The sequence below is a fragment of the Salminus brasiliensis genome, chromosome 3, assembly GCF_030463535.1.
Source record: "Salminus brasiliensis chromosome 3, fSalBra1.hap2, whole genome shotgun sequence".
Taxonomy (NCBI): domain Eukaryota; kingdom Metazoa; phylum Chordata; class Actinopteri; order Characiformes; family Bryconidae; genus Salminus; species Salminus brasiliensis.
The window spans coordinates 1,971,332-1,987,246 of record NC_132880.1 but is presented as its reverse complement, the minus strand read 5'-3'; the positions used below and the strand labels follow the sequence as shown (position 1 = coordinate 1,987,246).

Here is a 15,915-nt window from a genome sequence, read left to right as displayed (position 1 = left end):
CATTTATAAAGGTGCATCACAGCAAGCGCAGATTCCAGCGACAATATTTACCCCTTAGCCCAAATTCTTTGGACAAAAGTATTGGGACACCTGCTCATTCATTGTTTCTTCCAAAATCAAGGGGATTAAAAAGAGTTTCTCCTGCTTTTATTGGAGTAGCTGTCTCTACTGTCCAGAGAAGAAGGCTTTCTACTAGATTTTAGAAGAGCATTGCTGTGAGGATTTGATTGCATTCAGTGACAAGAGTGTCATCCCCAACTCATTTCCACTGCTTCAAAGTGTAATGCCAGGGGGGCTGTATATAGGTGCAACTAAAAGTAGCTGAATGCATTCATTAGAAGGGGTGTCCACAAAGGACAGACTGTGTCTCCATAGAGGACAGACCTCACTCAGACTGTGTCTCCAGAGGACAGACTGTGTCTCCAGAGGACAAACCTCACTCAGACTGTGTCTCCAGAGGACAGACTGTGTCTCCAGAGGACAAACCTCACTCAGACTGTGTCTCCAGAGGACCGACTGTGTGTCCAGAAGACAGACCTCACTTAGACTGTGTCTCCAGAGGACTCAGACTGTGTCTTTAGAGGACAGACCTCACTCAGACTGTCTCCAGAGGACAGACTTCACTCAGACTGTCTCCAGAGGACAGACCTCACTCAGACTGTCTCCAGAGGACAGGCCTCACTCAGACTGTGTCTTTAGAGGACAGACCTCAGCCCTGCTGTCCTTGATGATGTGAAACTGTACTGGCTGTGAGTCTAATGAATAAATTCGGATTCATGAATAAATATAACTTTTGATATTTCTCAGAGAGTTTGTTAGCAGTCTCCCCTGTTCTGACTGGGCTTTAACAAAACATGCTGAAACTCTGCTGTGAGGATTTGATTGCATTCAACCATGTGAGCTTTAGTGAGCTCAGGTGCTGATGTTAGCTGATTAGGGCGATCACTGCAGAGATCGCAGTTCTCTTCTACAGAAAGTTATTGGCTGAGAAATGTGGATAATTCATTAGGCATTGACTGCCCCCTAACGCCTGATATGGGTAATTACACACAGTAGCGATAAAGTGCAGGAGGATGGTCCACCTGTCATCTGACGTAAAGATTTAAAGTAATGTAAATAATAATAAAAATAATAATAATAACAATAATAACAACACTAAAAATAACAACAAAAATAATAACAATTATTACAATTTGATTATTGTGTTTTATTTAATGCGTAGTAATTTGTAGTAGATTCGTTATTTTGCACACCAGTAGCTGTGTAAGAATCACATGGGTAGATAAGTATATTTTTATTATCATTATTATTATTATTAGTAGTAGTAGTAGTAGTATTAATATTATTATTAATAATAATAATAATAATAATAATAATAATATATTCAACAATAAATATATTGTTACTGTTAAAAATATTTATATTATAACAAACACTACTACTACTAATAATAATAATATATTTTATTAAATATAATATTATATTATTATGTGATAAATAATACTATTATAGACATTAAGTTCATTAAGTTTACAGTTTTATTACTGTATAATTAACATGCAGCTTAGGAGGATGGTCCATCTAAATTCAGACGTAAATATTTAAAGATGCAAATAATAATAATAATAATAATAATAATAATAATAATAATAATAATAATAACATCGTTGTTTTTTTATTAATATCTTTATCTTTACTTTACTGTATGGCAATTAGTTGAGTTGTTTATTTTGCTCACCAGTAGCTGTACTTTATAGTGTAAGAAACGAATGTGTATTATTATTATCATTATTATTTATTATTTATTGTTTATTATTATTATTATTATTATTATTATTATTATTAAGCTGTGTTCTAGGTGTGTCAGTAAATGTTTGGTAGTATTTATTAAGGCAATATTTTTATGATCGCGCTATTGTATTTTTCCTCAAGCCGACTAAAGCCCCGCCCTCCTGCAGTGTGATTGACGGCCTGAATCGCGTTAATCCTCTGGTTTATGCTGGTCACGTGACTGGGGGGTATTATTTAATGACTGAGTGAATGAATATGAATATTAATATTAATTAAAGATCTCAATCGTTTTAACGGCGGACCGTTTGAGTATTCACCGCTGGCCAATCACAGCGCAGGAGGGCGGGGTTTGTCTGAAAACGGGTGGGAAACGTAATTTCTAGCGCCACCTGAGTTCTCGTTTAAAAGCCTTCCTCTCGCGATGATGCAGCATGGCGTACCAGGAAGGGGAGTCGCTGGAATCATGGCTCAGTAAGTGCAAAGAAAACACTCGCCTTTATTTATACAGACTGGAGATGGACGATTCCTGAGAAATGAGTGACATTAGTGCAGAATGATGGACAGCACGGGGAGGACAGTGGCAGGACAGTGGGAGGACAGTGCGTTGGACAGTCTGGGCGCTGAGGACTGGGAGCAGTGAGAGGACTGAGCCTTAATCAGTTTCAGTATCTCTGAAGGACAGAGGAGGGGCAGGAACAGGGTGGCTCTGTCTCTGATCTCTCCCTTTTCTCTCTTTCTGGTGTGTGTGTGTGTGTGTGTGTGTGTGTGTGTGTGTGTGTGTGTGTGTGTGTTTGGGACTGCTGTTGCTCTCTCAGTCTGAATGGGTGTGGAGGATGTGACTGACTCATATTGAATCTGGCTGTGCTGATCCTCACTGACACTCAGCTGATCCCTGTTTCATTGTGTCTGAGGGGGTGAATGGGTGGATGGGTGAGGGGGTGAATGGATTAATATATGGATGGGTGAGGTGGTGAATGGGTGGATGGGTGAGGGGGTGAATGAATGAATGAATGGGTGGATGGGTGAGGGAGTGAATGAATGAATATATGGATGGGTGAGGGGGTGAATGAATGGATGGGTGAGGTGGTGAATGGGTGGATGGGTGAGGGGGTGAATGGATGGATGGGTGAGGTGGTGAATGGATGAATATATGGATGGGTGAGGGGGTGAATGGATGGATGGATGGGTGAGGGGGTGAATGGGTGGATGGGTGAGGGAGTGAATGAATGAATGAATGGGTGGATGGGTGAGGGAGTGAATGAATGAATATATGGATGGGTGAGGGGGTGAATGAATGGATGGGTGAGGTGGTGAATGGATGAATATATGGATGGGTGAGGGGGTGAATGGATGGGTGAGGTGGTGAATGAATGGATGGGTGAGGTGGTGAATGGATGAATATATGGATGGGTGAGGGGGTGAATGGGTGGATGGGTGAGGGAGTGAATGAATGAATATATGGATGGGTGAGGTGGTGAATGGATGGATGGGTGAGGGGGTGAATGGATGAATATATGGATGGGTGAGGGGGTGAATGGATGGATGGGTGAGGGGGTGAATGGATGAATATATGGATGGGTCAGGGGTTGAATGGATGAATGGATAGATTGGTGAAGGGGTGAATGGATAAATATATATGGAGGGGTGAGGGGGTGAATGGATGGATGAATGGATGGGTCAGGGGGTGAATGGATAAATATATATGGAGGGGTGAGGGGGTGAATGGATGAATATATGGATGGGTCAGGGGTTGAATGGATGAATGGATAGATTGGTGAAGGGGTGAATGGATAAATATATATGGAGGGGTGAGGGGGTGAATGGATGGATGAATGGATGGGTCAGGGGGTGAATGGATAAATATATATGGAGGGGTGAGGGGGTGAATGGATAAATATATATGGAGGGGTGAGGGGGTGAATGGATGGATGAGGGGTAAATAAAAGGATGGGTGAGGGGGTGAATGAATGGATGGTGAGGGGGTGAATAGATGGATGGGTGAGGGAGTTAATGAATGAATGGTTGGGTGAGGGAGTTAATGGATGGATGGGTGAGTGAATGCAACAAGGGAAAGTGCGGCTGAGTTAAAGAATGAATAAGGAAGTGGAGGAATTAGTACATTTGTGAGGGAGTGAATGAGTGAGTGGGAGAGATAGTAAAAGGATGAATGAGTGGGTTAATAAATGGGTGAGTTAGTTAATGAATGAGGCAGTTGGTTAATGAATAAATGAGTGACTGGGTGAGTTAGGTAATGGGTGAGGGAGTGGGGTTAATGAATGAATGAGTGGGTGAGTTATTTAAGGATTGAGAGGTGGGTAACGAACGAATTAATGAATAAATAAGTATAAGTGAGTGGTTGAGTTAGTGAGTGAGTGAATGGGTGAGTTAATGAGTGAGTGAATGGTTGAGAACGCTTGATGTGATTGATTTAGAACAAAACTGTAGGATGGGTTCACAGGTCATTTGCATATCGGTCAGGCCATGATGACCCATTGCTCGTCCATAACGTGGTTATAACTCGACTGTCCTCCTCAGACAAAGCCACCCATCCCACCAACAGGCAGGAAGACTGGGAGTACATCATTGGGTTCTGTGATCAGATCAATAAGGAGCTGGAGGGGTAAGTGTCTGTGATCCACAGTGGTCTAGATCCCTGTCTGCGGTTCTGTTATCTGTTCAGTCCCTTTGCTGGAAAGGAACCTTATTGTTGGAGGGATTATCCCGTCATTCCACTAGAAAAAGAGATGGGGAAAGACCGTGAGATTTGGCTGATACTTCAAACTGATATTTAATGAATTAAGGAAGAGCAAAAGAGTGTTGAGGTGAATTCTATGATTATTTATATATTTATTTATATTTATTTGCTGTATTAAAACACAAAATTAATCAAATACTTTTCTGTGTAACTATGATCCAACTGGATTCATGATCCAGTTTCTACAGCTTACATTTATTTATGTATCAACTAGGCTTGTCATGATGTAACAACAACAACAACAACAATAATAATAATATAGGAGCATAATAATGTAATTACACCCTTTTAAAGAGCAATACACTTTTAATTATGACTTAATTTAATTAATAACAACAATAATAATAACAGTAATAAAAATAAGAAATAATAATAATAATGATTATTATTATTATTATTATTACTATCATATGCTAAAACACCCATTAGCCAACGGGACCCTGAGGGGTCCAACGGTCACTATGTCACTATGGCCAGAGAATCGCTAGTTCTAATCCGGGTCATGCTGCGAGGCAGCCCGAGCCCGAGAGAGCCCAATCCTGGAGAGGCCTTGCTCTCTCCAGGGTGGGTAGGTGACACCTTCTCCCCACATGACTCCAGTGCAATACTGGCCGACACTGGGGTCTGCTGGCCGATGCATCAGATCCGCGTACACTGCGCTGTCCTCTTGGGCATTGGTGACGTTGCACGGGTGTCAGGAGCATTGCATGTAATGGGGAGACTATGTGTGCGCCCCAGTCTGCCATCATTGATTGAATATTAGTGAAACACAATGGCCATTAAGGAGGTCAGCACAAATGCCAGAGGTCCAAATCGTCGCTGTCCACTGAAAAAACATCGCTGTCTCCAAAATAGTGTCCAAAAATGTACGTAACTGTGAATGGAAGTCAATGTTAGAGTTTATTCCAGGTAATTCAGAGCATTCCTATTGGTCCATTCACCCAGGACTATGCACACAGTGTCCAGGGTTCAAACCATGGAGAAAACTAAACACGGACAAAGATGGAGATACATGTTTTCGGCGTCAGCCCGCATTCTCCCGCATCGCCGCGTCCCTAAATCCAGTGGTCAGTCTGCTGCTCGTTATTTTGTCGTAAAGCCGCTGTTTGTTTGTTTGAAGTCCACAGATCGCCGTCCGACTGCTCGTCCACAAAATCCATTCGCCTCAGGAATGGGAGGCAATGCAGGCTTTAACTGTGAGTGGTAACGTAGCACACACACACACACACACACACACACACACACACACACACTCTCAGTTAACAGGCATCGCTTTGAGACGCTCCCGTATTTCCTGCAGGTTCTGGAAGCCTGTATGAAGAACTGTGGGAGGCGGTTTCATAACGAAGTGGCCAAATACAGGTTCTTAAACGAGCTGATCAAAGTCGTCTCACCCAAGGTCAGGACAACGTCGTCTTCTGAAGCCTTAAAGACCTTTACCCGGTTTAACTGAAGACTGGAGCTCACGCTCTCTCTTTGTCTCTGTCTTTCTCTCTCTCAGTACATGGGGGACAGTGTCCCAGAGAGGGTGAAGCTGAAGATCATTGAAATGCTGTACAGCTGGACTGTAGCTTTCCCTAACGAGGCCAAAATCAGCGACGCCTACCAAACGCTGAGGAGACAAGGCGAGTATCCATTCAAATCAGTCTGTCTACACTGGATGGACAAAAGTATTGGGACACCTGCTGATTCAGTGTCCCTTCTGAAATCAAGGGTATTAGAAAAAGAGTTTCTCCTGCTTTTGTTGAAGGAACTGTCTCTTCTGCCAGACTTTGGAGCACAGTTGCTGTGGGGATTTGATTGCATGCCACAACAAGAGTGTTAGTGAGGTCAGGATGTTAGATGATGATGATGCTCAACATCCCCACCTCATTAATCCAAAAGTACTGGATGGAGCTCCACCATCCATCATTACAGAGAACCCAGTTCTTCCACAGCTCCTCAATGCTAATGGGGGGCTTTATACCCCTCTAGCCCACGCCTGGCATTATTAGGCAGCATGGTGCCAATAGGTGCTCCAGAGAGTCCTATTCTTTTGGCAGTGCATCTCTACAACGACAGTTACGTGTTTGTGTGTGTGCATTTACACATCTGTGTCAGCAATGGGTGCAACTTAAAGTAGCTGAATATACATTCATTAGAAGGGGTGTCCACAAACATTTGGACATGTAGTGCATATATGCCTAGATGTTAACTACTACGTTTATATTCTCCTAACAGGACTCATCTCATCGGACCCTGAGCTGACCGCAGACAAAACTCTGATCCCGTCCCCACCCACGCGCCCCAAAAACCCTGTCTTCGACAACGAGGACATGGGCAAGGTGTGTTGATCTGAGTGATCTGAATTCAGTACTCCACTGTGTGACACCGGTCAGCCATAACATTAACACCACTGCTTGACCGGTCAAGCAGGGGCTTCATCTGTCAAGGGGTTGGATCTACATATTAGGCAGCGAGTGAACAGTCAGTTCTTGAAGGTGATGTAGGTGCTGAGGCAGGACAAAAATGGTCAAGCGTGAGAATCTGAGACACTTTGACAAGAACCAAACATCTCCAGAACATCAGGCAGGTCTTGTGGTTGTTCCTGTTGTGCATTGGTCAGTACCTACCAAAGGTGCTCCAAGAAAGCACAGTCTTTGGATCATGGGTGCCCACAGCTCATCACATCTTACAGGTCCTAAAAGAACCAGATACCACAGGACACCTTTCTTAGGTCTTGTGGAGGACATGCCTTGACGGGTCAGAGCTGTGTTAGTGGCACCAAAAGAGGGACCTACACAATATTAAGAAGGTGGTCTTAATGATCTGGCTGTTCGGTGTGTGCTGCCCAGTGCCATCATAGCAATAATGAAGTCCTTCATGTGTTTTGGGGGGAAACAGCTGTTAGCAGAGCTTCTACGGAGCAAAAACCCAGAGGATTTGCAGGAGGCCAACAGACTCATCAAGAACATGGTGAAGGAGGTGAGCACACACACACACACACACACACACACACACACACACACACACACACACACACACACACACACACACTCATAGACCTACACGTGGTTCTTCTAGGACCTCGCACCAAGAACCAGACTACTTAATTGACTGCTGCTTGGGCCCGGGTCCTCAAGTTGAGGCCGGGGGTGGGTCCTCTTGCCAGCCCAGGCCTGTGATTGGCTGTTGTCTTTTGCCAGGATGACGCCCGAGTGCAGAAGATGACCAAGCGCATGAACACTCTGGAGGAAGTTAGCAACAACGTGAAGCTGCTGGGAGAAATGCTGAGTCACTACGACAGAGACCGCTCGTCAGACTCGGACCGGGAGCTCATCAAGGTGAGAAGGAGGATTAGTGTGGGTGGTTCTAGTAGAGCTGGACTGCTATAGATGGAAGGGACCACACTATTTCAGCCAATCAGCGACAGGGGGGAGGAGCAGAAAGTTCTTAGATCAGACGAGGGAAGAAGACACGGCGGTCACACATCGGTGAGGTGTCTGGACGGTGGAGAGACCTCTGAATGTTGCGTGCATGAATTTGAGGGGACGGAGCTTATGAAGGAGCACTGAAGAGAGGAGCGTGAGTTCAAATATCAGACCATCGTTCAGTGCGGCTTCCAAACATGGTGGAGGTAGTTTCACACACTGTTGCTGTAGTTAAGACCCCCAAAGTAAACATTGAGAGAATTCAATTAAATATCCATCCATAAAATACACAAATACTACTGTTTTTTTGCAGAGTGTAGAGACACTACATGGACAAAAGTATTGGGACACCTGCTCATTCATTGCTTCTTCTGAAATCGAGGCTATTAAAAAGAGTTTGGTTGTATTTAATTGTATTTGATTGCATTCAGCGACAGTCAGGATGTCTGATGATCAGCTGTCATCCTGTCTATGGTCCTGTTGTGTTGGCAGTACGTCTCTACAGGGACCAGGCAGGCAGTTTATCTGTGTTTGTGGTTGTGTGTGCAGGAGCTGTACGACCGCTGTGATAAACTGAGACGCACCGCTTTCAAACTGGCCACGGAAACAGAGGACAACGACACTAATTTAGGTAACTTCTGAGGATTGGATGCTCGGATTTTCCTCCCACGGACGACCGAACTAGGTTTTGGGTTTTAGCTAGGTCTGAGAAATATGACGCTATTTCGAAATATGACATCATCACGTAACAATATGACACATGTTGGATTCATACCTGCAGCAATGTGCAAGTAGAGGTCTGCTGGCATTCCTCAGTGCAGAACAGCCTTTGCCCTTTTCTGTCCAATCAGAGGACCTTAGTGTTGAGTGTTGGCCAATACCGATCTCATATTTCGGGTTTTCCTAGATAACATCAAGTTATCTAGGAAACCTCACAGTTTAGGTAATTAATTATACCAAAGATGACACCAATTTTTAAAACATCTATAGCATCTTTAATATTGTTGTTGTCACACAAAAGTCTTGTATCTCCAAAACAGCAGATTTACAGGAGGAGGAAAAAAAACTTCCTAATTTTCAATGGAAGTCAGTGTAGAAAGATTTGATTCCAAGGTCATTTTAGAGCGTTTCTATTGGTCCGTTCATCAGGAAATTCAGATACAATGTAAAGAGCAACTTTCAGAAAAATGAAAAAAAAACAGCAAAAATGGAGATGCACTATATGGACAAAAGTATTGGGACACCTGGCATTAAAAAGAGCAAGTGGAGGCATCCTGCACACATTTTAGATGGACTGCCTGCTTTTACACACCACAGGACCAGGGTTGAGAAACCCCTGAACTAGACTCTTTGTCAGCAATGCATTTATTAGAATAGAAGGGGCGTCCACAAACTTATGACTGTCTGACCTCAGTTGGTCTGTGTTGTAGGTGATATCCTGCAGGCGAACGATGACCTGTCAAGAGTCGTCAGCCTGTATAAGAAGGTTGTGCAGGGAGAGAGCGATGGGACGGAGGCAGAGGAGCACAAACCCACACCAGGGGAAGGTACACACACACACACACATGCACACACATGCACACACACACACACACACACACACACACACACACACACAGACACACAGGCCAAGTGGATCTGCGACTGTTTTCTGGGTCAAAAAACATAACTTTGACTTTCAAGCTTTCAGAGAAAAGACAATGATTGCATCTCTCTCTCTCTCTCGCTCGCTCTCTCGCTCTCTCAGGATGTGAAACAACAGGCACATTGATTGACCTGGCTGGCCTGGATGAACCCTCTCCTCCTCAAACAGCTCCGCCCCCTCCGGTCTCCTATCCCGCTTCCACCAATGCCAATCCGCTCAGCTCCGGCATCCCCATTCTCCCACCTCCTCCTCGGCGATTGGCTGGCCATTCCAGTCAAACCAGCAGCCCCAATCACAAAGGCACAGAACCCTCATCCGCTCTGTCCCTGCTGGATGATGAGCTTCTGTCTCTAGGTGGTTTTTATGATCAATTTACATATAAACAACTACATATATATATAAATATATATACATACACACACTGAGTGGACAAAGGTATTGGGACACCTGCTCTTTCATCGTTTCTCCTGCTTTTGTTGGAGTAACTCTCTTTACTGTCCAGGGATGAAGGCTTTCTACTAGATTTTGAGTAGAGCATTACTGTAAGGATTTGATTGATTGCATCCAGCGTTATTAGTGAGGTCAGGGCGCTGGATGATGATCACCACCGCACCTCATCATGTATTCTTTAAAGTTGAACAGATATAGCCAATAGGAGTAGTGCTCATTAATATACAAAAATGACAGCATTATATGGCGAGAACTGGTGATTTTGGCTCCAGCGTAATTCACTTTGACTCCACTGCAGTAAATACGGATCATATATATATATATGTATGTATGTTCTCAGTCCTGTACTGTAAGAAAAGACTCACTGTTGATATTTGTTGTTCTCCATGTTTGCAGGGTTGAATGATCCTTCTCCAGCGCTGAGCAGACCCAAACTCAACGAATTATCAAATCAGTGGACATCATTACAGGTAATGAGCCTGAAGTCCAGAGCATCTACACCCCCCCAACCCCCCCTTAAAACATTGCATCACTCTGCAGATTAGAAATGTTTATTAGGGTAAGAGTCCATACACCAATCAGCCAAAACATTAAATCCCCTAGTTAGAATGACCTCTGTCAAAGGGTGGATCTACATATTAGTCAGCGAGTGGTCAACAGTCAGGACTCTGGATAAGCGTAAGAATCTGAGACACTTTGACATAAACCAGACTGTGAGGTTCTAGACGATGACTGGGTCAATCTAGAACATCTCCAGAACGTCAGGCAGGTCTGGTGGGGTGTTCCCTGTATGTAGTGGTCAGTACTCACCAAAGGGGCACCAAAAAAGGACAGCCAGTGAACTGATGACCGGGTCTCAGTGATTCTCATTGAGGCCCCACCAGGGAGGACTTAAAGGATCTACTGCTAACCTCAACCGGTCAGATCTGTTTTGGACGATATTACACAGAATTAGGCAGGTGGTATTAATGATCTGGCTGATTGGTGCATATTTACATGAACACTTTACCAGTGGAAGGTTTCATGTCTCTGCCAGGCCCCTGAACCTGGGCTCGACCTGTTTGGTGGTGTTGCAGCACCAGGCGCTGCGTTTCCTCCAGCACACACCTCAGCACCCTCCGCCCAGCCTTCTGCAGTCAGTCAGGGCCTGCAGGACCTCTCCATAATGCAGTTTGGGGAGGTGAAGGGGTGAGCAGACTCACGGACACTGCCCACATGTCTTTGAGATTACCGCTGCATCTGATTGGTTAATGTCGGGCTGTAACTCCTCCTGCTTGTGTCTGCGTGTGTTTAGTGTCTCCAGTCAGAGTGGAATTGCTGGTGGTAGTTTTGGTTTGCCTGGCGCTGCTGTTGGCTCCATGCCCGCCCCGCTCTCCTCCTCTAACCCGTTCATCAATGCTCCAGTGCCTGGCTCCCCCGCCCTGTCTCGCGCCCAGGCCCAGGCGGGACACTCCGCGCCGGGCAGTCCTCTGTTCCGCCCACCCCTCTCGCCCCTGCACTCACTGCAGGGGAGCCCTGTCCGAGGCCCGGAGCCATCGCTGTCCAACGTCCTTGTCCCACTGGACTCCATCAGGCCCAGTGAGTATACACAGTCTCTCTCTCTCTCTTTCTCTCTCTCTCTCTCTCTCTCTCTCTCTCTCTTTCTCTCTTTCTCTCGCTCTCTCGCACACACACACACACACACACAGCTAAGAGCCTCTGAACTTTTAAATATTTACTAAAGGCGTCAACATCAAACTTCCAAAGTAAGGAATATGGTGCTTAAACCACTATAAAAGGCCAAAATTAGCATAGTTAGCTTGATGCTAATATCATATGCAAATCCCCATTACCAGGCTAACGCAAATTAGCCTTATCCTGCTAGGTCTAACACACAAAAAAAAGCAAATGTTTTCACAGATATGCTTCTTGTATCAGTTTGTTGCTGGGGCGCCCCCTAGAGGTGGCAAATTTAGTTCTGCTACGTCTGTAACTCCGCCTCCAGTGGTGATGACATAGAGAGGATTTCATAGCGACGTTTCGCTGTGAATGTCGACGCTCCCACTGGTCACATGGTGGCGTACAAAGTAAAAAAACAAAAAATCGCTCTGAATGACTCCTTTCTACCCCGCCCACTCCTTACTCAGCTCCGCCTCCACACGCTTGTTATCAAACCCCACCCCAAAAGTGCATCTTGGACACAGATGCTGATAATGACAGTAAATGTATTCTTTAAAGTTGAACACAAGTGTCTTGGCTCTTCACCATACGAAGCCACACCCCCTCCCCACCCCTTCCCCACTCTCCCGAGATAGCCAATAGGAGTAGTGCTCATTAATATTAAAAAATGACAGCATCATATGGCGAGAACTGGCCATTTTGGCTCCAGCGTAATTCATCTTTACTCCACTGCAGTAAATACAGATCACGCTGTGAGCGCCCCCTCGTGGACACAATCTCTGCATGCATTCGTGCACAAGCAGGCTCTGTTACTGGAGAAGCATCTGTTAAACACCTGTATGAATGACCTGCTCTCCTCAGGTAAGGCTCTGCCAGTAACGGCCTACGATAAAGACGGAGTCCGGGTCCTGCTGCACTTCGCCACTGACTGTCCCCCTGGCAGACCCGATGTTTTGGTCATCGTGGTGTCCATGCTCAACACGGCACCGTTACCTGTGCAGAACATAGTGCTGCAGGCAGCCGTGCCGAAGGTAACACACTCATACACGCACACACACACACACACACAGTCCTCATGTCCTTACGTCATACTGCTGTGGGCAGTCTCTGAAGTCGTACATCTCTCTCTCTCTCTCTCTCTCTCTCTCTCTCTCTCTCAGACTATGAAGGTGAAGCTACAGTCTCCGTCGGGAGCAGAACTTGCGCCCTTTAACCCTGTCCTGCCCCCGTCCTCCATCACACAGGTCATGCTGCTGGCTAACCCACTCAAGGTGAGCTTCATTGATCCTGTGACCCCCCCCATACCCTCACATTTTTATGAGATGCCATGAGGTGCTCAACATGCACTGAAACTGGCATTCAGACAACTGCCTAGCATTCCCGCTATATCTGCTAGCGCCCTTATGGGATTTCTAATAGTATGTTAGCACTGAGCTAACAGTCAACTGACGTAAAGGGGCTCTAGAATGTTAACTGTTGGTCTATCTTGGCCAGGTTGAATAATCATGAGGTTCAGAGCATCACCCCCAAAACTGTTACATCACAGTCTCGACTCCTTAATATTTACACCTGCGGATTCAGCATAAACCCCGCCCACTAAGCTTGGAAAATGGCAAAACTGCGTCTTCGGGAGAATGTGGTGTTGTTGATACTGGAGAGCAGCTCATCACCTCCAGACTCACAGCTAGTTATGGGAATTCGGGTTGCCATGGGAACCAGCTTTTTTGGAAGGTCTTTGGAGGTATGACGAGGTTGTCCTCTGCCCGTTTCAGGAGAAGGTCCGTTTGCGCTACAAGCTGATGTTCCTGCTGGGGGAGAGGCAGTACTGCGAAGTGGGAGAGGTGGACCAGTTTCCTCCAGCTGAGAGATGGGGAAACCTCTAGGCTCCATAACTCAGAACCTCAACCAAATCCAGAACCGTAAACACACGCCTACACACACACACATACACACACACGCTCTGCCTGAGGTGAGACCAGGTGACGAGGTGTGTTGCTCCAGTCTCCAGTCTGTGTACCGAACAAGCCAACCATGACATCTTTATTTTATTTATTTATTTATTTTGATTTCTCTCTTATTTAAGCTGTGAATTACAGTTACAAGTATTATCAAATATGATCTGACTTAGTAGCCCAGTACTACTACCCTTTGCGCCTAGCTGAAATGCTAACGCTAATGCTAACAGAAGCCTCAGAACACGCCACACAGAAAGAAGGGGCTGGATGGAGTGTCTGCGCGAATGACCAGAGGTTACCTGCTGACCGCAGGTCCGAACTTACTGCTGTTTACTGGAAGTCTCACACTGGACATAACTATGTGCTGCTACCCGTCGCTCTGTCTGTCTGTCAGCCGCTCTGTCTGTCTCCCAGCCTCTCGGTCTCTCTCTCGCTCAGAAGCAGCAGTGTTACAGAGCGTGCATCACTGCATCTCCTTGCTCTAAAGAACAGCAGCGGTCCTGTCAGGTAAGGACCGGTCCACTCTGGTCCACTCTTCAGCTTCATATGGGAGCAGAACACTAAACACGGATGCTCCCAGGACTCCCACAGTCCAGGACGGCCACTGTTGGGGTCCACAAGTCCAAAGCTGTGTGAGCAGTTTGACCGAAGATCACTGGGACGCTCTGATGGACCAGCAAGCAAATCCAGTTTCTGGCAAATCTTAGCCTGAACCAAAACCAGCTGGAAGGAGCTCCCAGTCAGAGGAAGAGTGGACTAGAGTGGACAGGAACTCTCTCAGAGGCTACTGTAATGCTAACCTGCCGGGACTGACGCTGTTGTTGAGAGAGAGCGAGAGAGAGACTGAGACTCCTTCACCATAGATTTTGAGTCTACAGCTATACATACTCCCCCCCCCCCCCCCCCCCTTTACTCCAAAAGTATTCGATCAGCCGAGATGTGTGTATTGTGTATATACATTTGCTCTGAAGCCGAAATACTAACGAAGCCCACCACTTCATCACACACTCTCCTCGAACCCTGTGGAGGCGTTCAGTAATCTCTGAGGCTGTGTTGTTCAGACTGCCAAATCCGATTTCTGGCAAATCTAGATTTTATCCATATTCCATATATATTATCCATATGCTCGGATCGGATTTTTAAATTTGTATTTTGCACAGACAGCGTCAGACAACTGTCTGGAACTGACGGAAGTGTGAGGATCCAAGGGGGCTGCCACAGGTTTGTTTACGGAGCAGCACTCGCATATAGGTTTGTGACGTCCGGCCACACCCACAATCCTTTCTGATCACTTGCAAACAACAGTGCGGACGGTTATCTCACCAGATCGGATTTGCCTGCGGTCTGAACACGGCCTCGTAGACTTGATTATGTGGATTCTGGCCGGAGTCGGTTCACACTGGTCATTAAAATGTGTCTCCAGTGAGATCAGAGGTGAGATCAGAGGTGAGATCAGAGGTGAGATCAGAGGTGAGATCAGATTTTACTGTCCTGTGTAAAAATCCCACCAACACGTCCATCAGTCCCCTTTTGACTTTCTGTGAAGAACGGATTCTCATCAGAACTGTCCTGCTCCAGTTCTCTACAACACAATGGAACAACAGATGGTTCTCCCAACTTATGTCTGACGAAATCCGATCACAGGAATGAGATCCGACTTTGACCACCTCCGAACGTGGTTTGAGTGATCCGATCTTAATCCGTTCACCGTGCGTCTTGGGGGTCTGTTCATTACCTGAACGTGATCCGATCACAAAAAAAGCTCTGTTAGTGCCAGGTCTGATATATATTATTATGGTATAATTGATTAGATATGCAACATATTCGATCACATACTGTCCATGTTCTAGATAGTTTACTGGACACCTCCAGGTGGTTCAAGGTTCGAGTGTGTGATGATTGGATACCTTGTAGCTCCAACGCAAAGCCAAACACGCCTTGGCTGATCCACTACTTTTTTATGATTTTTTTTTTTTTTTGGGGCTGAAATATCAGTTTAACTCTTTAAACTGTATGAAGAATGTAGGGGTGGTCAGGACTGTTTACAAAGAAGACCCTCTATATATGTGTGTGTGTGTGTGTGTGTGCTTAGGAACAAGCAAAAGCAGCAACATTTTAAATGTATTTATTTCTATTTATATATTTTACTGTATTTCCTTTCTTTGTGTTCTCCAGAAGAAAGCCTGGACGTTTGGGTCCGGGACGTTGTCAGGGTGAAAGTTAGCTTCCTGCGTTTACCAGTATTTATAC

At 45.5% G+C, this 15,915-nt stretch overlaps 1 protein-coding gene across 2 annotated transcripts in view; it reads left to right on the top strand.

Annotated features, from left to right (window-relative positions):
- Positions 1–2,186: 2,186 nt before the first annotated feature.
- gga3b (golgi associated, gamma adaptin ear containing, ARF binding protein 3b) overlaps positions 2,187–15,915 on the top strand; it is a 14,579-nt gene continuing 850 nt past the window's right edge. The window contains exons 1-17 of one of the 2 annotated variants that reach the window (XM_072675136.1): positions 2,187–2,262; positions 4,327–4,411; positions 5,667–5,742; positions 5,847–5,945; positions 6,048–6,171; positions 6,767–6,870; positions 7,430–7,510; positions 7,732–7,869; positions 8,506–8,587; positions 9,387–9,503; positions 9,704–9,955; positions 10,448–10,521; positions 11,088–11,239; positions 11,346–11,629; positions 12,572–12,741; positions 12,871–12,981; positions 13,483–15,915. The exon at positions 13,483–15,915 is cut by the window's right edge and continues 850 nt beyond it. In XM_072675136.1, coding sequence (XP_072531237.1) covers positions 2,223–2,262; positions 4,327–4,411; positions 5,667–5,742; positions 5,847–5,945; positions 6,048–6,171; positions 6,767–6,870; positions 7,430–7,510; positions 7,732–7,869; positions 8,506–8,587; positions 9,387–9,503; positions 9,704–9,955; positions 10,448–10,521; positions 11,088–11,239; positions 11,346–11,629; positions 12,572–12,741; positions 12,871–12,981; positions 13,483–13,593 — 2,100 coding nt within the window. In that variant the 5' untranslated portion in view covers positions 2,187–2,222 and the 3' untranslated portion in view covers positions 13,594–15,915. Of the gene's footprint in view, positions 2,263–2,511; positions 2,531–4,326; positions 4,412–5,666; positions 5,743–5,846; positions 5,946–6,047; positions 6,172–6,766; positions 6,871–7,429; positions 7,511–7,731; positions 7,870–8,505; positions 8,588–9,386; positions 9,504–9,703; positions 9,956–10,447; positions 10,522–11,087; positions 11,240–11,345; positions 11,630–12,571; positions 12,742–12,870; positions 12,982–13,482 lie in introns of those variants that run through there. The other variant, XM_072675137.1, reaches the window with a different exon arrangement.